General features: G+C 37.1%; 1 protein-coding gene and 1 pseudogene across 1 annotated transcript; one reads left to right on the top strand and one right to left on the bottom strand.

Moving 5' to 3' along the window:
- The first annotated feature begins 2,953 nt into the window (after positions 1-2,953).
- Positions 2,954-3,414, top strand: LOC113687524 (putative late blight resistance protein homolog R1A-3). Its single transcript, XM_072049770.1, has 2 exons — positions 2,954-2,994; positions 3,048-3,414. Exons 1-2 carry the CDS (start codon positions 2,954-2,956, stop codon positions 3,412-3,414), a joined length of 408 nt encoding a protein of 135 aa, XP_071905871.1.
- A 690-nt stretch (positions 3,415-4,104) lies between these two features.
- LOC140006602 (chlorophyll a-b binding protein 13, chloroplastic-like) lies at positions 4,105-4,589 on the bottom strand (annotated as a pseudogene).
- Positions 4,590-22,369: the final 17,780 nt, after the last annotated feature.

The raw sequence follows: 22,369 nt of genomic DNA, 5'->3' as shown, positions 1-22,369 counted from the left end.
TCGCTCATTGGTTACTGTTTCATTGGTCCCAATTATTAAGTTAAGTTTACAAATGAATGGAATAAAGGAAACTTGAAAGATGATTGTGTTTGAAGAGCAAAACTTTAGTTGGATAAAAGTACAAGTTCTGCAAAATGTGAAGGAGAAAGGTTTTAACAAGTCCTTTCTATAGTTTCTGCTGCCTTTGCTCCAACAACTTACATTTGCAAATAAAAAGCAACTTATTGCTCCTTCTGGCTGTATCCTCAACCTCCCCTGGCAAATACGTCAAGACGTAATGTCCAATATTCAATTTTCGTCTTAACAGCTAAATTTGCATGCTAAGATGTTAACCAAATAGAAGGAAGGGTTTTTCTATTCTTTACCTTGAGGACATAGGATAAGCATACATAGCGTAGGGACGAGCTAACTATAAATTCCAAACAATATTATTCACCCCTTGAATTTAGCAAATTTTAGTAAAGAAAATTTAAAATTTGACACGCAATTAACTATTGGACCCATCTCTTATCATGTGCCTTTAGAATACAGATAAAAGAACCTTATAAGCAATTATAAGGGGGAAATTTTTAAACCGAAAAGAGTAGCACTAATAAGCCAAACTAACAGAATTGGGAAAAATATTATGTTTTATGGTAGATTTTGAATTGAGAGAGAGTGAGAGAGAGAAAAAAAAAAGTTAGGAAGGAAAACTGCTAATCTTAATCCATGGGATTGACTAATTTTAGATTGATGTATTTGTAAATGATAGTAGGTTTTTGTGTAGATCATTGTACATTCTTCTTTATTAAAAGAGAAGTCAACTTGTGTGATCATGGGTCTGGCAAAATTTGCCATCAACCTTATTAACTAAACTAAGTGGAAGGATAGTTTTTTTACGTGCAAAACTAGATGTCAGGATAGTTTCCTTGTGTGGCTTCTCGAAGCTGCACGTAGTGATTCCTGGTAGTTGCCAGTTAGTTTGTGTATGATTCTGTATTTATCAAGGTTACGGTATGATGGTGGTTCAATCCCCATCAGATTCCCTCGCCCCCTAGGAGTAGGAGTCCGCTAGACATGTGTCGTTATGATTACAAAAAAAAAAGGTTACAGTATATATAAAAGGATGACTTTTGACCCCAAAAGAAAAAAAAGTGAGATTTCTACCTCTATCACTTTAAGATTGTAAAACACCCAACAGCACTTTTTACTCCGCAGACAACCTTAAATTAAAATGAGTTAGTTTAAACCCTTGATCTTAATATTTAATTCTCTTTATTAGGGCTTCCATCTTTGGAAGTCAAGACAGAAACTTCCTTAGCGATTCTGGTTGACCAATAAAAGCTACAAAACTTAGTCTTTTGTTCATAGTTGGGAAGAAAGTGCAATCAAGATGCTGTGTTGTTTCTCCAATCATCAACTCAGCAACACATTGCAATTAAGCTTCCGTATTTCATTCATAGTTTGCATGAACAAATCAGATAGTAATTTACTGCCAAGTTTGTCAATAGCATCAAGAATGGAAAAGCCATCAGCAGGACTGAAACATGCAGTTTCGAGGAGCCACTAATTTTCAATTACAACCTCCGTAATACCCTATAATTTTCAATGACCGTTGGATTATGTAGGAAAACCACTAATGTCAAGCAAAATTTCATCAAAGACCTAAATCATTAATCAACTTTGTTTTCTCTGAAGTTATTAGACTCGTATCTAAATTTTGTGAGACAGGATCCTGAAATTATGATTTGGCAGTTGTGTACTTGACCACGACCATTCTGATACCTGCATGAGGTTCTATTCGGATAATCTTCACGTTGGACCAAGGTAAACTCTTCTAGAACAGGGAAGATGGACAAACCGAAGGCATCCAGATTACTCTCATTGACAAATTTGGCTGATTCGATGAACAAAATTTTCAAGAATTCCCCGTATAAGAAGCCATGTTGGTTCAACCGAGATGGGAGGGACGCTTCTTTTCATTGTGATTTGATTAGTTAGCACAAACCTCACTAAAAGGTCTCAACACCATTAGGTTGTAGGAATATGAAACTTTTGTTCTGACACAATACAACGTTATCAAGAAATTTCATGGCTGATGCTAAGTAATTATAATCTGAAAGCAAAAATGTTCTCTCGGACAAATTGTGCTATATCCGCTTCTACCATGAATAGGATTCAGTTATGCCATTCTTTTCATAAGGAACCAAAAAAAGGACCCACATGCAGGCATGAAAAGAAAATCTGAGAATCCTAATTGATTTTGGCACAATCGGTCAGACATTGAAGTAAACTGACTAATTAAAGCTGATTTCTAACACCATGAATATGGCTAGAGACATGCTATTGATAAAAAAGTCAAGAAAACCAGTCGAAAATTTGCTAAATTTGATCTTGGAGCATCATACCTTGACCTTAATGGGCCATATACAGATAATTAGATAGTGACGAAACTAGGGTCTATGACCAGTGGAGGCAGTATCCTTAGATTGATACCACTGTTATGTAAAGAGAAGTTTCGTTAGGATTGTGTATTTATTTTGAGTTTTTTTATTTTAGACTTTCTAAAGTTAAATCTTGTTCAAATCCCATTCAATGTTGTATGTGAATAGCTTCAAAACAATTGCAATGGATAATAATCTAAAAGAATATTGGTATATTTGGGGGCCAAATCTGTGGGAAGAATATATATATATACATATGCGTGTTCAAAGATTCAGCCCTTAATACATATATATATACATATCTCCTGGTTCAACTGTTTCAATCCGTCATTGATTCCTTTACTTTCACGCAAATAGCCTGCAAGCAATCAATGGGGAGACAGAATCATTGGGTTTGAGGATGCAGCTGACAGTACTGGATCTTCTTGGCGTACCAAAACTAGACCTAGGCAGGTCCGACAGAAACGAGCAGAGCACATCGGAGGCAGAGCAACATAGTGACGAAAACTCACCTGAAATAGTGTCGATTCATGGAAAGCTTGGACTCGGGAAGACGCCGCTTGCAAGAAAGGTCCTGAATGACCCTTAAGTTGAACATCATTTTTTCGCTCGCATATTTGTCAGTGTTTCGAAGGATTACAACAAGAAAGAAGTGCTTATTAGTGTACTGAGTGCCTTCATCAAGGACATTAGGGATCATAACATGTCTGTGAAGGATTTAGTTGCCAAGGTCCGAGAGACACTGAAGTACGAGTATTTGATTGTCATGGACGATGTTGGGGACACAAAAGCATGGGAAGATCTCAAGGATGCTTTTCCAGATTATAGCAAGGGCAGTAGGGTGTTGATAATTACTCCACAAGTGTCTGTGGCCCAGCGTGCTGCAACAAAGACTGATCCCTATCCATTGCGATTTATGAAGCAAGAAGAAGCTGAAGAATTACTGAGGACGAAGATTTTCAATGAAAATGAATGTCCACAGAAGCTGTGACCTGCTGAATCAAGAATTCTGAAAAAATATGGCCGGCTACCATTAGCAATGGTTGTAACAGCAGGTATTCTGAGGAATGATCCAGAAAACGAGAAGTGGTGGGAGACTGTGGCTCAAAAATCACTTAGCATGAATGAGTTAGATAGTGATACCCAAAAACAATTAATGGATGATTTAATAAGACGGAGTTATGATAACTTGCGTCACATGTACAAGTAGAGCTGTTAAACGAGCCGAGTCGAGCTCGAGCATAGGACAATCGAGCTCGACTCGAACCTCTAATCGAGCTAGCTCGAGCTCGCTCGATTAGTAATTCGAGCTTCACAAGGCGCTCGAGATCGACTCGATATATTGGTAGAAAATTCGAGCTCGGGCTCGAACTCGAGTTTGAGATCGAGCGAGCTCATCGAGCTCGAAGTTCGAGCTCGAGCTCGTTTACGGGAGACACCACATCAGGTCCTGCCACACTCGTATTTAGCCTAACAAAAGAAGATAAACTTTCCCTTATTTATCATCTCCAATTCAACATTTCCACAACACATCAGTGACCAAAATGTCCAAAACAGATTATCTATCGCGGATCCGTGACGGTACATGAGCTCAATTGCTTTATATACTTGGGCAAAATAAATATAAATTAATAAAAAAGTTTCCATTCACAAATTTTAGTCCAGACAAAGCAAGAAAACTTTACGATCCGGGGACAAACTTGGTGGCATAGACCAGGCATTGTTAGCAACTGGGTTGTCAAGATGGTCCAAGAGATTTTCAAGAGGGCCTTTGCCAGTGACAATAGCTTGGACAAAGAAGCCGAACATGGAGAACATTGCAAGCCTTCCATTCTTGATTTCCTTCACCTTAAGCTCAGCAAAGGTAACAGGGTCATCGGCTAGACCAAGAGAATCAAAGTAGTGGCCACCGTAGAGATCATTGCCCTCTTCGACGCCTTCAAGACCATTGATTCTATATCCTTCAACAAGACCCATGAGAACAACTTGGAAGCCGAGCACTGCCAGAATGCTCTAAGCATGGACAAGGTTGGGGTTTCCCAAGTAGTCAAGCCCACCTTCTGAGAAGATCTGTGCTCCGGCTTTGAACCACACTGGCTCCTTAAAGTCCACTTTAAGATATTTCTCAAGGACTTCTGGGGTGATGCATCCCAGTGCTCCGTGCATAGCCCCTGGCTCTACCGAGGTGGCTCCGTATGGTGCTGCTCATGGAGTCACGAGAAGGAGGGTGCGGCTGCTCCGTATGGTGAGTCGGTGACGGTGGTGAGAATGGAGGGTGCGGCTGCGGGTGTGGAACTGGAAAAGAGTTGACAGAAAGAGGAATCAGGGGAGGTTAGGGATGGCGCCTGGCGGTGAGAATGGAGGGTGTGTGCGGCGTGCGGTGTGTGACTGAGAATGGAGGGTGACGGCTCATGGCTGCTATGCGGGAAAAGGTTAGAGTAAAAGAGGAAAGAAAAATTAGGGCTACAGAGTACAGACGGGAGATGACTTAGGTTTAGTACCACATATACGATGAAATGACGACAATACCCCTACCCTTCGAGCCTCACGAGCTTCAACGAGCCGAGCTGTGCTCGGCTCGTTTAATAAACGAGTATTGAGTAGAGCTCGAGCTCGGCTCGTTTCTCTCTGTAAACGAGCCGAGTCGAGCTCTTATCGAGCCGGGTCGAGCTCGGCTCGCGAGCTACCCGGTTCGATTAACAGCTCTATGTACAAGTCATGTTTCTCTACCTTGGTGTCTTCCCTGAAGACTTGGAGATCCAAGTTTCAAAATTGTTCCAATTGTGGATAGTGGAAGGCTTCATTCCCCAAATTGAGAAAGCAAGCATGGAGGAAATAGCAGAGCGATGTTTGCGGGAATTGGTTGACAAGAATTTAGTGATAGTGAGGCAGAGAACCTTAAGTGGTCGGATTTAAGACGTGTTTAGTCCATGATACACTGCGTGACTTCTGCAAAAGGACAGCAAAAGCTGAAAATCTTTTCCAAGAATGTGACATGGGGACGGTTTCATCTTCCAGCCATCGCCTATTCTGCATTAACTCTCAATTCGCGAACTACATTTCCAATCAACAGCTTGCTCAGAATGTCCGCTCATTCTTGAGCTTTGGTCAGGAAGAAACTACACTTAACCAAGATCTCTGCCCAAATGTATTTAAGCAGTTCAATCTATTCCGAGCGCAGGATATTCTGTCCATAAAGCTCCCTAGACATCGTTTTCCAACCCAACTGCCTAACCTTGTTCTCCTGAAATTCATTGCCATCTGTTGTGAGGTCAATATCCTTCCCCAAAAAATTCCTAGCCTACATAACTTGCAAACTCTTGTAGTTCACACCACATCGCCTACCCTTGACATACAAGCAGATATTTGGGCAATGACAAAACCAAGGCATCTACATACTAATACCTCCACAACCGTGCCTAAATGTCTGGAGCAATCTCCTAGCGGTGAAAACCTACAAACTCTATCTACCGTTTCACCTGAAAGTCTTACAAAAGATGTGTTTAAAAGGGCTAAAAACCTGAAGAAGCTTGGCATATGTGGGAAGTTAAACAATCTTGTGGAGGGCAATGGCGAGTCTAGTTTGTCTGACAGTCTTTGCGAACTGGACTCCCTTGAAAATTTGAAGCTATATGGTGATGATGTAAACTCCAAGCTGCTTGCCCTTCCTCAGGCACACAAATTCCCTCCAAGGCTGAGTCTACACAACACAAGTCTACCTTGGGAATCTTGACGTGCTCACGTTGAAGGGCTATGCTTTTAAGGGAGATTATTGGAAGACTAAGCGAGGGGGTTTTCCTTCTCTGAATTTTCTTCATTGGAGCTACAGATTTAAGCGCGTTGGGATGCTAAAGCCAATGACTTTCCAGAACTCAGATGCCTTATTCTCTAGCAGTGCAAAACACTAGAAAGGGTCCCATCTGACTTTGTTTACATGAAGAAGCTAGAGATGATCAAAGTTGAACATACCAAGGATTCAGTAGTTTCATCTGCCAGGAGAACTGTGCAACTACAATTGGAAGTGCCTTTGCAGCAAAAGAGTAAAAAGACTAGCCCAGTTAAGCTCATTTCCTATCCTCCAGAGTACTGACCGCCAAGCAAACTGCTCTATAAGTGCTTCTTTAACAGGTAGTAAACTTGGACTTCCACTCCTGAATCTTAATCCATCATCTTTTGCAAACTTGAAACAATTATTTTGCAGGATTTCATGTTTGCTAGTTTTTATCTTCAACTCGCCCGAACGAATTCATAATGTGGAGGCACTGAAGCTTCTATCTCGATCTTTCGTGTATCTTCACCATTCTGCAGTAATAAAGGCCTGGTACCTGTCTCTGGGCAACAACATTTTTTTTTTCTAGTATCTTTGAAAATGTCAAATTTTCTTTTGAGCAATTATTGTGATAGAAATAAGGCCATAGATCTTCTGGCATATTCAGTGATTGAAATAAGGTGCAAGATATTCTCTCTCCGCCGCGAAACTCCTGCTGCATTGAATCTAGAGTCTTGTACTTTTCTTCCTGTTAGAGGTTAGGTTTTTACCTCATCTTGTTTCCTTGTATTATATTGTTAAGTTTATGTTGAATCTTCTCTGATGTATTTTACCCTTCCTTGTGTTAATTGATGAAATTGCTATAGTTTTTCTTTGGAAACTAAGGAAGAACTACGACCTAGTAAAGTTGCTTTCCAGCTTCGAGTTTCCTTTGTCTTGCTCCTCTAGCTAAAACGTGTTGCTTTCACTTTGTATTACATTGAAGACTAGTACAAAGGAGTCATGGTGATGAGAATTTAGGGAAAAGCTTTTATTTAGTACTATTGATCGCAACTTGCAATGAACCACCAATGGTTGTGTTTATACCGATCGATATCCATAGCTCCGTACTTACTTCAATTGATCAGACTTATATTGCTTCCCATTTCTTAGTTCCTCATTATTAAGTTAAACTGGTAGCTTATCTTACGAATTATGTGAATTTCCAATTTAATTAACCTAGTTTCATATAGACCGAGTCATTTTCGTAGTGCCAACTTTGGAAGTAAATAGACCAGTTTGAGTATCCTAATTTGGTTGAATATCTGACTAATTTTTTTTTTTAACTGGTTTAGAAAATGGAAGAGCAAATATTAAGATAATTCATCATACGAGAGTTTTTTTTTTTCCCAAGAAAGAAAAGGAAATTTTGAGTACTGGAGTATCAATTCCTCAAATACAGTTTAAACAAAGGACAGTACCGTTGTCGTCCCTTATTCACAACTTGCCTTGCAAGAACGCGAACCGAATTCAACAGAAGTATGAACTTGATGATTAAGACAATAAGAGCCAATCTACAACTAGATCCAAGTTCTCCTAGTCGTACGTCCTAACTCCTCTCCAAATCATGACCTCATTTTGCACATCAAAGATGTTGTTTGGACCTATCTAATAGGTGCTCAAGCATACCACCACTAATAGCTAGATTTGCCAATCAGCACAGCATGGTCAAAGGCTCAACTCAAGCTTAACTAGTCTGAGGGGTTTCGGGAATTGAGGTCGAACTCGATATTCTGGTCAAAAGTTGGTTGAGCTTTTCCAGCTTTTGTATAAATGTACAAATAATATAGATCAATGCATGTTCGAACAACAACAAAGAGAATACTATGAAATGACTGTAAAATTAATTAGAAAAATGCTTCAAATTATGCTTGTAAATCACTTTTCTTAAGGCTTTATTCGTCCATTATATTGTGCTAAAGATTAAGAACAAATATTCTCTAGGATAAGATAAACTTTGATTGCAAAACTTTGACTAAATTGTTACAATCTCCAAAGAACAAAGAAGATAAGAGCAGAAATTTTTATAGAGTTTGTAGATCTTTTTGTCTACAGCCAAAAAAGACCACACAAATTGATTCATGTAAATAATATTTCATGTTTTCTAAACAGTTATTAACCGTTAGAAACATGTCAGGAATTGTATCTTTTCAAATGACGGTTGAAACCTAAAAAGTTGTGAATCAAACCGTTAGAAATGAGAGATTTGAACTCAGATCTCGTGACCTCATTGACTTTTCTTTTAATAGATTTAACTTTAAATTGTAATCTTATAAGAGCCACTACAGCAATCTCATATGTAACATCGTATTCAAGAAATTTATAATACATGCTATTCTTTCAATGGACAATGTTAATATATAGTAATTAAGTTTGAGGGACTAAAGCTACGAAAACTACTTCTAGAAAACATTTTGGTTTCCATGATTTTGCTTATAGAGAAAAGAACCTTCTAACTCAAAGGGATATATATATAGATATATATATATTCAAAAAAGGAAATTAAAACTAGCTTTCCAGTATCACAACTAAGTAATAGCAATTGTATTAAGCTAACAACATATTTCCAAAGGTGCCAGTAATTAAAAGAAAAAGAAGGTGAAAAAAAAATACCTACAGTCCTCTTAATTGAGTTGATATACACCTTCATCCTTTAGACCAGGACATGGTACCTTGTACTAATTAGAATTACAAATAGAACTCGATCCAAAGTAGGAAAATTAGGGAATTCGATGTTTGGATAGAAAGAAAGGACACGCAGAACAATTCCATTACTCAACACCAAGATTGAAGTCTTTAAAGCACTTATTGAGCATTTGTACTAGGATATGAAGTACACCAAGGGCTTAGAGTTTCACGGTGGACGTACAAACTACATTTGCACTTTTACTGTGTTAGTTTGTTAATTGTTGTCACTCTTTCATCTCCATTTTTCCTTTTTTTTTTTTTTCAAAGAACCCTTTTATCTCTTTTAGGAGCCATTTGGTTTGAATTCCACGATCACTATCACTATCGATATCATAAAGTGGTCAATTATAATTGATAATGCATTTTGATACAAACTCATAGTATTGTATAGATTGAGTTAACATTACTTTTGTTGCCTTATTACGTGGAAGCAATTGGAGGCTTACCCATTTATTTTAATTTTTTTATAAACTCATTTAAATTCATTTTTGTAAACTAAGTTATCAATTTATACCATCCTTTACGCTCATTATTAGTTTTAAATATTTACTTATAATGTTCAATAAGCCTGATTATTAATTTTTTTCATCCGTACTCTATGTCGCAAAATTACATACTATTTAATAATTGAACAATAAGAATATAAAAATTTGAACTAAGTACTATAAAAGTTAACATAAAAATTTAATCCAAAAATTTTGAACCCCCTAGCATTTTTTTCATGTGTAAATTTAAATTTTCATTTTGGAAAGGTAGGAAAATAGGCTAAAACGTCATAAATTAGTAATGCTAAAAAATGAGCAAGTTAACAAACTAAGAGAAAATAAAATGATAAAATAAAATCAACAAATAATAATAATAATAATGAAACAAAAGTAGTTAACATCCTGATAAAATGAAGAATCTGAAGAAAAAAAAAGGGGTGGAGGAAGAAAGGAGGTTTGGGAGAAGACAATTCTAAATGATTTAATTGGATTTGATGAGTTATCCAATCAAATTAAATGGGTATTATTGGGTAACTCATTTTATACTCATATGCAAAAATTTAAGATACCCAAATCCATCTATTCATAGTCGAGTATGGGTAAATTTAGTTAAATAGGTTTGTTTGTCATCTATAGTTTTGCATAGCTGTTGACATTAATTTTCTACCATGCAACCACCTATTTTTGTTAATGTAAATAGTGCTTTTGTCTACAGCTCTTTGTTTGAGTTTTCTATCCTGTAATGACCAATTTTTGATAAAGTACATATTACTACAAAATAGTGCGCCTACCTATCCTGAACTACCACTCTTTCATCATCAAATTCGCACATACCCACTCTTAACTTCACACACACAACTAACAACTTCTCAAAAAACTGGACACCCTCATGCATCACATGAGGCACAAATAAACTAGTCTAATACAATGGTATAGCTAATCTTACATATATAAAGCGTCGATAGCCTTTGTGAACAGTGCAGGATGAGCCGGTTATCGCGTGATTCTTGTGGCTTTGAGGGGTGTTTTGGTCCTATTTTTGTGGCTTTGAGGAGCGTTTTGGTCCTTTTTCATTCGGTGGTAGTGGCTGCGCTGGAATTTCCCGTGTGTCTGCGTGGCTCTCATTCCTTTCTTCTCATCCGCGTGGCATGTTCTTCTCATTCTTTTCTTCTCATTCTTGGCCTGTTCTTGGTTTTGGGAGCACCGCTTCAATTCCTCGTTCTTCTTCTTAGCTTTCTCTGGCCAGTGGCGGTCAGCAATTTTCTCTTTTGGTTATACTGAGTTGTGCCCTGTTCTCTCACCATCGAAGTTCACTGATACAATCGCTCTGTTTTCTCCATCTACTGATACAATCGCTCTGTTTTCTCCATCTCTCCGTCTCTGCTTCACCCTACACATCGCCGCCCTTTCAATCACCTACTGAGAGATGACGCATTCCAGTTGAACACTCTCAAGGCGCGCATGAAATAATCAACTGGATAGCTTTGCTTTTTCTTGCTGCTCTCTCTAAGTTGCTCTACACACTTTTCCAAACCCTGTGCCAATCCTTTCTTATGAGAGCTGCTTGAAGGTGGGTAAAAATATTTTTCTGGCACCAGGTGAAATTGTTGTCACTCTTTCATCTCCATTTTTCCTTTTTTTTTTTTTTTTCAAAGAACCCTTTTATCTCTTTTAGGAGCCATTTGGTTTGAATTCCACGATCACTATCACTATCGATATCATAAAGTGGTCAATTATAATTGATAATGCATTTTGATACAAACTCATAGTGTGTTTGTTAACGTGGAATGGTTTTACAATTTATTATTTTCTCTTTCATTGTTTCTTCTTCCTTTTTTTTTTTTGCCCTATTCATTGAAACCAGCAGAAATGGTAGCACTTTGTTTTGTTAGTTTTACAGTTAAGTAGAATATGAGATGGATAATTAATATGGCATTTTGTTTTCTTATTTTTACATTTAAGGAAAATAAGATGGGTAATTAAAATGATTCCCTAGTGAGAAATAGTTAATCAAACAATCCATAGAAGATGCCCGTCATTCCCATTGATTTATTGCCCCGAAACAAATATCATTTATGGGTAAAATTGTATTTAAAACCCATAGTAGGAGTTGAAACCCATTTATCAAACCCTCACCCCCGTCAATTCTCACATAGTTTCACTCAACCTTTGGACTAACTAGCACAGTTCTTTTAAACTTTGAGCACACTCATAATTTAGGATTGGTCATTTCCAAATTAGACATTCATGAATAGTAGCTTTGAAACAAGGTTTTCGAAACCGAGATCCCATCCAAAATTCTTTTGAGCTGTAGTTTATACAATCGGATGATAGGATTGTAAGATCCAATCGAATATGCAAAAAAAAAAAAAAAAAAAAGATACTACTGATTTTTAAGTTTGCAATTCAGATTTGTAGCAATTAATAATGCAACTCATATATCTAATACAATGGTATAGCTAATTGAGGTATAAAGTGTGCTCTAGAATTTAAATAGAAGCTTTGGAGTTATATAACATAACAAACTAGGAAGCATGTTGCTTAATTAAACAACAAGTATCTATTGTTCTTTCTCCTTCAAAATCCAAACACATTTATCGATTTGCACAGGTGGAGATCATAATTAAGCTGGCTTCATCAATAAACCGAAAATGCATTCAGCAGCAGCTAGGAGATTGGAGTCACCTCTCTGGTGTCCCCCTTCTCCTCCCGACGTTTCCTGATTCTACCACGAAATAACAGCAGATATTATAAAGTAGATGTTTTTTTTTTCAAAAAAAAAAAGAATTTCAACTTGCATGGAAATAGAAAAATGTCACCTCAGAAAAACCAAACAAGTGTTAACTATAATCCCCAAAGACAGCATTGGAGCTTTAAAAACGGAGACTGGGTGGAGAAAGAGAACCAGGAAGCTCCAGTGATAAGGAAAGACAATAATGGAGTGGGTGGAGGGGAAACAGGAATACCCACAGGAAGAAACAGAGATGGGATTGTGGAACAGAGACATGCTCAGCCTTCTCCTACAGGTAGGGAGATTATTACAACGCAACCTGGATTAGGCCAAGCTACATGCATGGGAAGGCGAAGTGACACAGAGGAGGAGGACGTTACACCTTGTGAGGGAGTCAGTAGCATTACTAATCTAGAAGTTGGGATTGATGAGACTGTAGAGGCAATGATCACAGATGAAAGAAGGCAAGAGGCTAAACAATTGGACGGTGAACATCAGAACAGGGACCATATCCATAATGATGAAGGACTAATAGAAACTGAAATAATGCTGGTGGATACTGATAGAGATAAAAGGAAGAAAGTGACAGGGCTGAAACAAATCAGAAGAATCCTGAATCCCTTGAGGCCACCACGGAACAGAAGATTATCTATAAGGGATAGTAACAATAAACATGATGATCAGAAAAATCAAGGAAAAAGGAAAATCAACGAGATGGATGTGGAGATGGAATTTGCTGGGGGAGGAACTGGGGGCTGTAAGAAAAGTAAGAATGATATTGGAGCTGGTATTCGAAGGGAAGAAGCTGAGGGGGAGGGGTCCAACCCAAATTGGACCCCAGAGAGACAATGAAGGTGTTGGTGTGGAATTGTCAAGGAGTGGGGAGCCCCTTGACAATTCCCCAACTGAGGGAGGTGAATAACCTCTCCTCTCCAAACATGATTTTTTTGTGTGAGACCAAAAACAAGAAAAAATATTTGGAAAAAGTAAAAAATATGTTAAGATTCGATGAGTGTGCAGTAGCTGAAGCCATGAACAAAGCAGGTGGAATGGCTCTTTTATGGAAAGAGGAGGTGACAGTAAAAGAGGTTCTGATGTCTGCCTTTACCATTGAGGCACATGTGGAGGACCATGAAGCTAACATTGACTGGTGGTTCATTGGTCTTTATGCGAGCTGTGATAATCAGGTGAGAGGTCAGCAATGGAAAGTGATTCAGAACAGAAAACGACTATGGGGAGAAAGGTGGATAATAGCTGGTGACTTTAATGATATTGTCTCAAATGATGAAAAATGGGGTGGAAATTGGAGGGAGGAAAGAAGCTTTAGGGACTTTAAAGAGTTCATCAATGGAAACCAGATGATTGATATTGGATTTGAAGGTCACCCATGGACATGGTGTAACAATTGGGATGCTGAAGGTGAAATTAAACAAAGGTTGGATAGGGGGCTTTGCAGTTATTCATGGTATCAGACTTTCGATCAAGTCAAGTGTAGACATATGGAGACCTATGCTTCAGATCACAGCATGATCATGATAGACACACGTCCAATGCCAAGTAAGAGGAAGAAGAGATTTTATTTTGAAAAGAGATGGCTGAAAAGAGAGGACATTGGTGAGGTTATTAGGACTGCATGGGAACTGCAAACTGAAGGATCAAGAATGTTCCAAGTGACAAAAAAAATTAGGAACTGCAGAGTGGCTCTACTGAAATGGAAAAATTCCTTCCAAGCAAACTCAAGAAGAAACATAGATCAGATTAAGAGGCAAATGAGCGAGCTAAAGGACAGGGATATCAGGGCCAGCAAAGGCAGCATAGCCATGCTCAAGGGGAAGCTAAAGGAAGCTTATAGAGAAGAGGAAGTGTATTGGTCACAGAAATCAAGAATTCAGTGGCTCAGGGAGGGTGACAAGAACACAAAATTCTTTCATGCAACTGTGAAAGGAAGGAGGAGGAGAAATAGGATGAACAAGCTGCAAAGGGAAGATGGATCATGGACTGAGAGTGAGCACGAGCTCAGCTATGAGGTTGCCGACTATTATAGGAAACTCTTGACCAGTAGGGGAGAGGGGGACTTAACTGAGGTACTTGAGGGTATATCACACACTATAACAGTGGAAATGAATGAAAACCTCATTAAACCCGTGGAAGAAGAGGAGATTAAATTTGCTCTTTTCTCTATGAGTCCTGAAAAGGCCCCTGGGGCTGATGGTATGTCGCCAATCTTTTTCCAAAAATTCTGGGACATCATAAAAAAGGATGTAATAAATGCAGTCCAAACTTTTTTTCACAATGGTCATCTCTTAAAAAGTGTCAATCATACGGTGATCACTCTCATACCTAAAGTGCTGAATCCCACTTCTCTGAATCAGTTTAGACCCATAAGTCTTTGTAATACCGTGTATAAAATCATTGCTAAAATTTTAGCAAATAGGCTTAAAAATGTATTGCATTGTTGCATCTGCAAAAACCAATCTGCCTTCATCCCTGGTAGGCAAATTTTGGACAACATTATGCTTTCTCATGAATATTTGCACTATCTAAAAAATAAAAGGCAAGGTAAGGATGGGTTCATGGCTGTGAAGCTGGACATGTCCAAAGCTTATGACAGAGTAGAATGGAGCTTCTTGGATGCAATGATGGCCAAAATGGGATTCCACAACAAATGGAGAAACTGGATTATGGAATGTTTAAGGACAGTAACCTACTCTTTTTCTATAAATGGGGATGTTAAAGAATATGTTATCCCAGGAAGAGGTATCAGACAAGGGGATCCCCTATCCCCCTATCTATTTCTCCTTTGCTCAGAAGGGTTCTCAAGCCTTCTCAGACAGGCAGCAGGGAACAAGAGGATATCAGGAATGAGAATTTGCAGACAGGGACCAAGTCTTACTCATTTGTTCTTTGCAGATGATTCCTTAATCTTCTGCAAAGCAAATGAGCAGCAAGCAATAGAACTGATGAGAGTGTTACAAGTGTACGCAGCTGCCTCAGGTCAACTGATAAACCTGGATAAGTCTTCTATACTCTTCAGCAAAAATATGTGTCCACATAAGAAGCATCAGATCTGTCATATTATGGGAAACATGCAACAGGTAAATCAAGGCAAGTACCTGGGGCTACCAATGGTGGTGACTAGAACAAAGGAACAGATTTTTGGTTTTGTGCGAACAAACATACAGCATAGGATCCTCAAGTGGAAGAATAGACTTTTAAGTGCAGCTGGAAAAGAGACAATGCTCAAGTCGGTATCAATGGCTATGCCCACGTACACAATGTCGTGCTTCAAAATACCAAAAAGAATATGCAAAGACATCAGCTCTCTCATGTCTAACTACTGGTGGGGGGAAACAAATGGTAAGAACAAGGTCCACTGGTGCTCCTGGAAAAAACTAACTCTGGATAAGGAAAAGGGGGGGTTGGGTTTCAAGGAGCTGGAAGCTTTCAACATGGCTTTGCTGGGTAAACAGGTGTGGAGGATTCTTACAAATCCAAACCTCCTGGTCAGTAAAGTTATGAAGGCTAAATATTTCCCTAGGAGCTCCATATTTGAGTGCAAAATTCCAAAGAATGCATCTTGGATATGGAGGGGCCTAATGGCAGCAAGGAAAGTAGTGGAGCAAGGGGTTAGAAAGAGAATAGGCAATGGGAGGAGTACACAAATATGGGAAGACAGATGGATCCCAGATACTACCACTGGAAGAGTGACAACTATGAAACAAAGGGATAGCAGACTGCATAAGGTGGAAGACCTGATAATTCAGAAGAGATGGAACAGAAATTTGGTGTTCCAGAATTTTAATAAAGAGGACGCAGAACGAATCCTGAGCATTCCAATCAGTCTTGCTGGAAGAGAGGATAGTTACTTCTGGATGCACGGTGAAGATGGAAGATACTCAGTCAGTTCTGGGTACAAGATGCTGGTATCCAACAAAGAAAGGTCACAAGAAGTGAGTCAGAGGGAGGTATCTACAAGTTGGGGGAAACAAACTCATAAGATGTGGAAAGTAATGTGGAGACTCAAGCTCAAACACAAGCTGAAGATTTTTCTATGGAAATGTTTGAATAATGTACTGCCTGTACGGGAGCTAATCAACGGCAGAACCAAAGCAGGTGACCCCATCTGCAGAAGGTGTGGGGAAGAAGTAGAGACGGTGGAGCATTTGCTACTGAATTGCAGAGAAACAAGACATATCTGGCACATTGCCCCAATCCAATGGGATGGGATGCAAGAACATCATGGTTGTTTCAAAAGATGGTGGATCTCTGTCACTGAGGCAAGGCATAGGGTAGCAGGATCGCAACATTTGGCCTTAACTGTCAACATTCTTTGGCACATTTGGAAGGCTAGAAATGACATGGAATTTACGGGGAAAGTTCATCAGCCTTGGAAGATTATAAAGAAAGCACAGGAGGAATGGCTACAATTTGATGAAGTTGCAAAGAAGGAAGCTAGGATGAGCACAGGAGAAACATCAACTCACAACAATGAAGACCTGCATTTAGAGCCGGAAGAGGGAACTGTGAAGATGATAGTTGCGGCAACAAGACAAACAGACAAACCTATCTTAGGCATTGGAATAACTGCAGCTGAAAGGAACCAAGAACCAATGATAGGATGGGCGCTAAGGGAAAGAAGCTCAGGGGTACAGCTAGTGGACGATGCAGTAGCATTAAAGCTGGCTATGTGCAAAGCAAATACTTTGCACCAGAGGAAGGTACAGTTCCAAGTGAAGAACAGGCAACTCCTCAATCATATTCGAACTCAGAAGGCAAGTGACAGCAGAATAGCCACGCTGGTGGAGGACATTGTACAGTTGAAAAGGTTGTTTCATATGTGCTCCTTTTGTCTAGCTCGTAGTGATAAAAATTATCTAAGCTCTAGTATTAGCATGTATGCCTTAGGCATCACAATTGATGAGGACTTGGTGTTTCCTCAGTGTTAAGTACACTGGCTGTAGAGTCAATTCGAGCATTTGCTCGCACTTGTATATTTTTTGAAAGTAATATAATCAAATATCGTTTCGGAAAAAAAAAAAAAAAAAACTTGCCAAAAGAGCACATGTACTATTAAAAATGTAGATTGTCAATTTCAGTTTCTTAAATATTTTGTTTAAGAAAAATGGAATTGTTTTTAAATTATGAGAACGTAACAAATTAGCATCCAACCGGAAGATTTTTCTTGTTTTCAACGAGTTCTCTAAAGCATCAATCTTGATTGCCCAATGTACAGTACAGATCGACTTACAGGGGCAAAACTTAGTATGGAACTCAAAAATCAAGAATGTAAAAAAAATCATGTGGCTATTAATAAGAAAGTAATTGATGTTTCTCTCTTGGTTTCTATTTATGTAAGCTCGGTAAAGCCCCAACACCTAGCTAGAACGAGTATTAACTACTAAAAGACTAGCATGTAATTATGTAAAACACTTATATATTGCCCTTTAACATTTTTCATATACAAATAGCTAGAGTTAAGCACTAGCACAACATAAGCTTTATTAACACCTGACAGCCTCATCACACTTTTTATTGCAAGAACGATGGCAAAAGACGAAAGCAACTACCAAAAGACAAAATAAAAATTGGTTTTTGTTTTTTGGGTTTGTGTTTTTTTTTTTTTTTGGGGAGGGGGGGGGTGTTGATGATTGAAGAGACGTACCATGTTCGTCCACAAAAAAAAAAAAAGAAAAAAAAAGGCCATGGATAAAGATTAGGCAATATTCTTAACATCTTAGTGACATGAACCTATCTCATTAGACAATAATGCGACATACCTTAAACTGTAAACTGCAAATTCCAACCTGAAGCCACGAAAAGGAACACATATATTAGTTCATACATTAGAATATATATATGTATATATATATATATATATATATATATATATAATACGCACACACTTATGCAGACTCAGAAAAGTCAAAAGCAAGTAACATTTTATACGTACGAACGAGTAATTTAATATGTGACGGTAATGTTTGGATAGGAATTATTTATCAAAAAATATTTACTTATATCACGAATATAATTTTTTGACACACCATTTTATTTTTTTCAATCACTTGTTTATCTTATATACACCACATTGTAAAAAGTTTTACAGTAAGTATTGTAAATAATATTTCAAATAATTTCCTATCTAAACACATTGGTGAAAAACAGCAATTTATGATTAGGCCATCCAGCGTCCCGAAGGAAATTTTACTTTCAATTTATTATTTAACGCAATTTAAACTGTGGGAATTAAGAAAGTGCATTATGAGCACAATTTACAAACTAAAGATGGGGGAATGGGAAATTGCAGGAAAAAAAAATCAAAATATTAGACCAACACACTATATGCAAATTACTAGAACAAAAACTGATATCAAAATCATTAGAAGAACCAATGTACGAAAAATCCTCACTGGGGATCTCTTAAGGACTCACATGGCTACTCTTCTAAATTGGACCTATCAAGATAAGCTTAAAGACTAACATGAACAAATAAATTCAAAAATTGGAGTGACATTAATCCTAGATTCTTAGCCTATTTGCACAAGGATATTATTAACCACAAGCAGCGCCGTACAGAAAATTGGCAGTAATACTTACAACAATGTGCCAGCACTTAAGATCACATAGAACCATTCAGCATTACATATATCATCTGTCAGCAAATCAAAATAGAAGACAGAATCTTCAATATTGCACGCAAAATCTATTTCAGATAGAAATCAAAGCCCTGAAACACCATATTAGAGAATTACCAATACGTTGTTTGCAATCACAAGAATTGCACGAAGACGTTCGGCATGAAGACCGCCTGAAGCACAATAAATCATGGAAAAATAAACAACATGAAATCAGTAAAGAAGCAAACTGCTCAGAATTAATCGGGTTTTTTTTTCAACATTCAGATTCTGAAATTGGGGGAGCAGAATTAATGCAACAAGAAATAAAAAAAAAAATAATCGTCATACCGTTGAGTCGCAGATTTTCCTGTTTGTGATAAACGGCCAGAGACCATCCTTGCAAATCTCGCAAGACCAGCTCTGAAGAGAGGCGAAAAAAAGGGAGGATTAGTATATGATTCATCCGACAAACAACAAAAAAAGGAGTATTTTTTCTTCTAGTAGAAAACCAGACTTTTGGGCCATTGTTATTTGCTGTGCTCTGTTGCTCCTCTGTGAAATTAACAAGAAAAACAACAATAAGAAGAAAGTTGAAAAAGCAATTGCTTTAGACAAAACATATATAGATACTTCATCAATCAAAAGTTGTTAGGGATCAGGATTCAGTCTTTGTTTTTGTTTGGAAACTGCCCCTCGTTATTTTCTCTAACATATCCCCCGTTTGTTTTACACTACAATTTGAATCCTACTTGGAAGTTAAGTGACAAAAGTTGTTAGGGATCAGGATTCACAGTCTTTGTTTTTGTTTGGGAACTACCCCTCGTTATTTCCTTTAACACATCCCCCGTTTGTTTTACACTACAATTTGAATCCTATTTGGAAGTTAAGTGACATCCCCCAAAATAATAATAATAATTACTATTATAAAGCAGCCACAATGGCATGTCTAGTAGTTGGTTTAAAACTAATAAAAAAAGTTTTTTTCATTGGTTCGGGAATAAGTACAAGGCATGCTTAATAGTCCACGTAAAATTTTTCCAATAACTAGAGGGGCACAATCTGTATGTATGTCTATATATGTGTTTTTGTTTTTATACCAATTCATCATGGGACTTTTTTGAGGTTGTACAAGTCATAGAATTCTCAACTTTCTCTATTTTTTTTCCTTATAATTGCTGAAAGTCCTTACATGCCCTTTGATTGGTTATTTTTGAATGATTATGAATTTCTAATAAAACATAAAACGAAGCCTAGATTTTAGCATGCTGCATGTTTATAACACCACTAAACTCTTGTATTCATACAGAAAATAAATTTAAGATAATGATATCTCATAACACTTCAATATAGGAATCTAATTTGAACCTTTTATTTAGGTGAAAAATGTCTAGTCCTACCAACTAAAGAGGAAACAATATTATCCCCCTTTCAATTTATCCAAGTCTGAGAAATGTTAGATTATATATAAAATAAACAGAAAATAATAAAAGTTTATGCTATTTTTCTAATTTTTGGTAATAATGACATTTGGTGGCATTGCTTTAGCTTTTCACTTTTGCAAGTGCGACTCAAGAAAGAGAGAATACAAAAGTGAGAAAAAACATCAATTTGTATATATATATATATATATATATATATATATATATATATATATATATATATATTGTGCGCATACTACTTCAAGGGGTTATGCAAGTAAAATATACTTATTTAACTTATGTTTTTTATAATACTAGTCCAGCGGCCCTGCGCATATGTGACCCGTACGTACTAATAGTGTGTTTTGTTTTGTAAGTATTGATGTAGGAAATTATTTTATAATATATATAAAATAATTGTTAGCTGGTTAATTTTTATTAAATGAGGATAATTGGAAAGGATTATTAGTTGGTTATTGTATAAAATGTTGTTTAATGTTGAATAAAAATTTAGCATATATGTGCTGTGAAGTAGCAGAATATGAGAAAAGCAATGAATGGTGAAACTATAATTTTTATAGTTATTTCATATTGGAGAAATTTCTACAAGTTCGTCATTGAATATGTGCATCCAATATTCATTCATTGCTAAATGGGAAATTATGAGAATATAGCCTGATCTAATAACATGGTATCGCGGTATTTTTTTTTCCAACCGTAGGTTAAAAGATTATGTTCAACTTTGATGTCCCAACATCTGTATTGGAAGTAAAAGATGATTATGCTATTTTTGTTTGGCAATATATGAGCAGTATCTTCTGGATGTAGTTCCTACAGAATAAAATAAATGATTAAAGTAAACTTGAGTATTTTTTTTTTATGTGGATGGGTTAAAATAGATAACTTGTCTCTACCATGTGGATGCAGTTCCTGCCTCTTCATTATTAGCTCTGTATAATTTGACTAATTCTGAAGGCATTTGAATAGGTGCCAATCGAACTTCACCAACACAACAACAAAATCTAAGGGGTTCTAAATAGAAACGCTTTGCAGCACAGTATACACAATCCTTAACTTTGGGCAAAATATTTGGCTCAGTTGGTATATGATCTATTATGCGAGATTTATTTTGTTGTCTACCGCGATGACCTATTGATGTTAAAGAAAAAGATATAGTTAATTAAAAGGCAATCCTAAGCAGACATATAATAGATGAATAGTGTTGCACTGGAAATAATACCGATAGGAGGTGATATGGTATTTGAGAAAGATTGTGTTGTGTTTGTTGGTGTGGTATAATCTACAGATTCTGCAAGTATGAAAAGAAATACATAAGAAGGAAGAGAAGCCGTCATAAAGAGAACTAATAGATAGCACAACTTAAGCACAAATGATGGTATAATAAATGAATATTATCGTTTTACAAAGGCTACCAACAATTGCTGATCCGATGTTTGACACGTCATGCGTTTCATCTGGCGGCTTCATATTACCTATGTACTCTGCAACTATCGAAACAAAACATAGAGATTTACACAAAAGATTCATAGACATAGACAATGAATAGCATAAAGAACTTACTATTATATGTAAGATATAGAATAATTACCTGGCGCACTATCACGCAAGTTTTTGCCATTGAATGGGACATTTAAAACAGATGAAGAAGTCGATAGAACAAGGTATTTAAATAGGAGTAAATTTGTGTTAATAATTAATATTATATATATAACTAATAAAATTCACAATACCATGCAAAGTGGCACCTTCTTGAAGGTTTTGATGAGCTTCTAAAACAGAAGCAGCAACATCCAAAATAAATGTGTTCGATTGCACCATAGATTGAGCAATAATAGTATTCAATTCCATGTCCTCACTGCAATTCGAGGATGACGATAAAGTACCTAATTTAGATTTACTGCAATCCGATTAAGGATGTCCTCAATGCAATTTGATTGCTGTTTTTTAGCCACAAATTCAGCCTTTTTGTGTGAGGCGAGGTTGCGTAATACTTCTCTAGAACGACGTTTTTTTTCTAACTAGCGATCCTCATCAGAGATCAATTTTCTTTTCAATAAAATAAAAAATAAGACAAGCAAAATATGTAGACCAATATATCTATATAAATGTAAAGAATGAAGGCAGCAAAGAACTTAAAAGGTATCCGATATTTAGTAAAATAAAAGTATATAAATAAGC

This window comes from Coffea arabica, chromosome 5e (genome assembly GCF_036785885.1).
Source record: "Coffea arabica cultivar ET-39 chromosome 5e, Coffea Arabica ET-39 HiFi, whole genome shotgun sequence".
NCBI classification, from domain to species: domain Eukaryota; kingdom Viridiplantae; phylum Streptophyta; class Magnoliopsida; order Gentianales; family Rubiaceae; genus Coffea; species Coffea arabica.
This window is presented reverse-complemented; position numbering and strand designations above follow the sequence as displayed.

What these genes read in the sequence shown, in the direction of transcription:
- LOC113687524 (XM_072049770.1), top strand. Translation starts at nt 2,954, where the DNA reads ATGGAAAGCTTGGACTCGGGAAGACGCCGCTTGCAAGAAAG. An exon ending in AGACGCCGCTTGCAAGAAAG is followed by an intron (nt 2,995 to 3,047) that starts GTCCTGAATGAC and finishes CATATTTGTCAG; the next exon opens with TGTTTCGAAGGATTACAACA.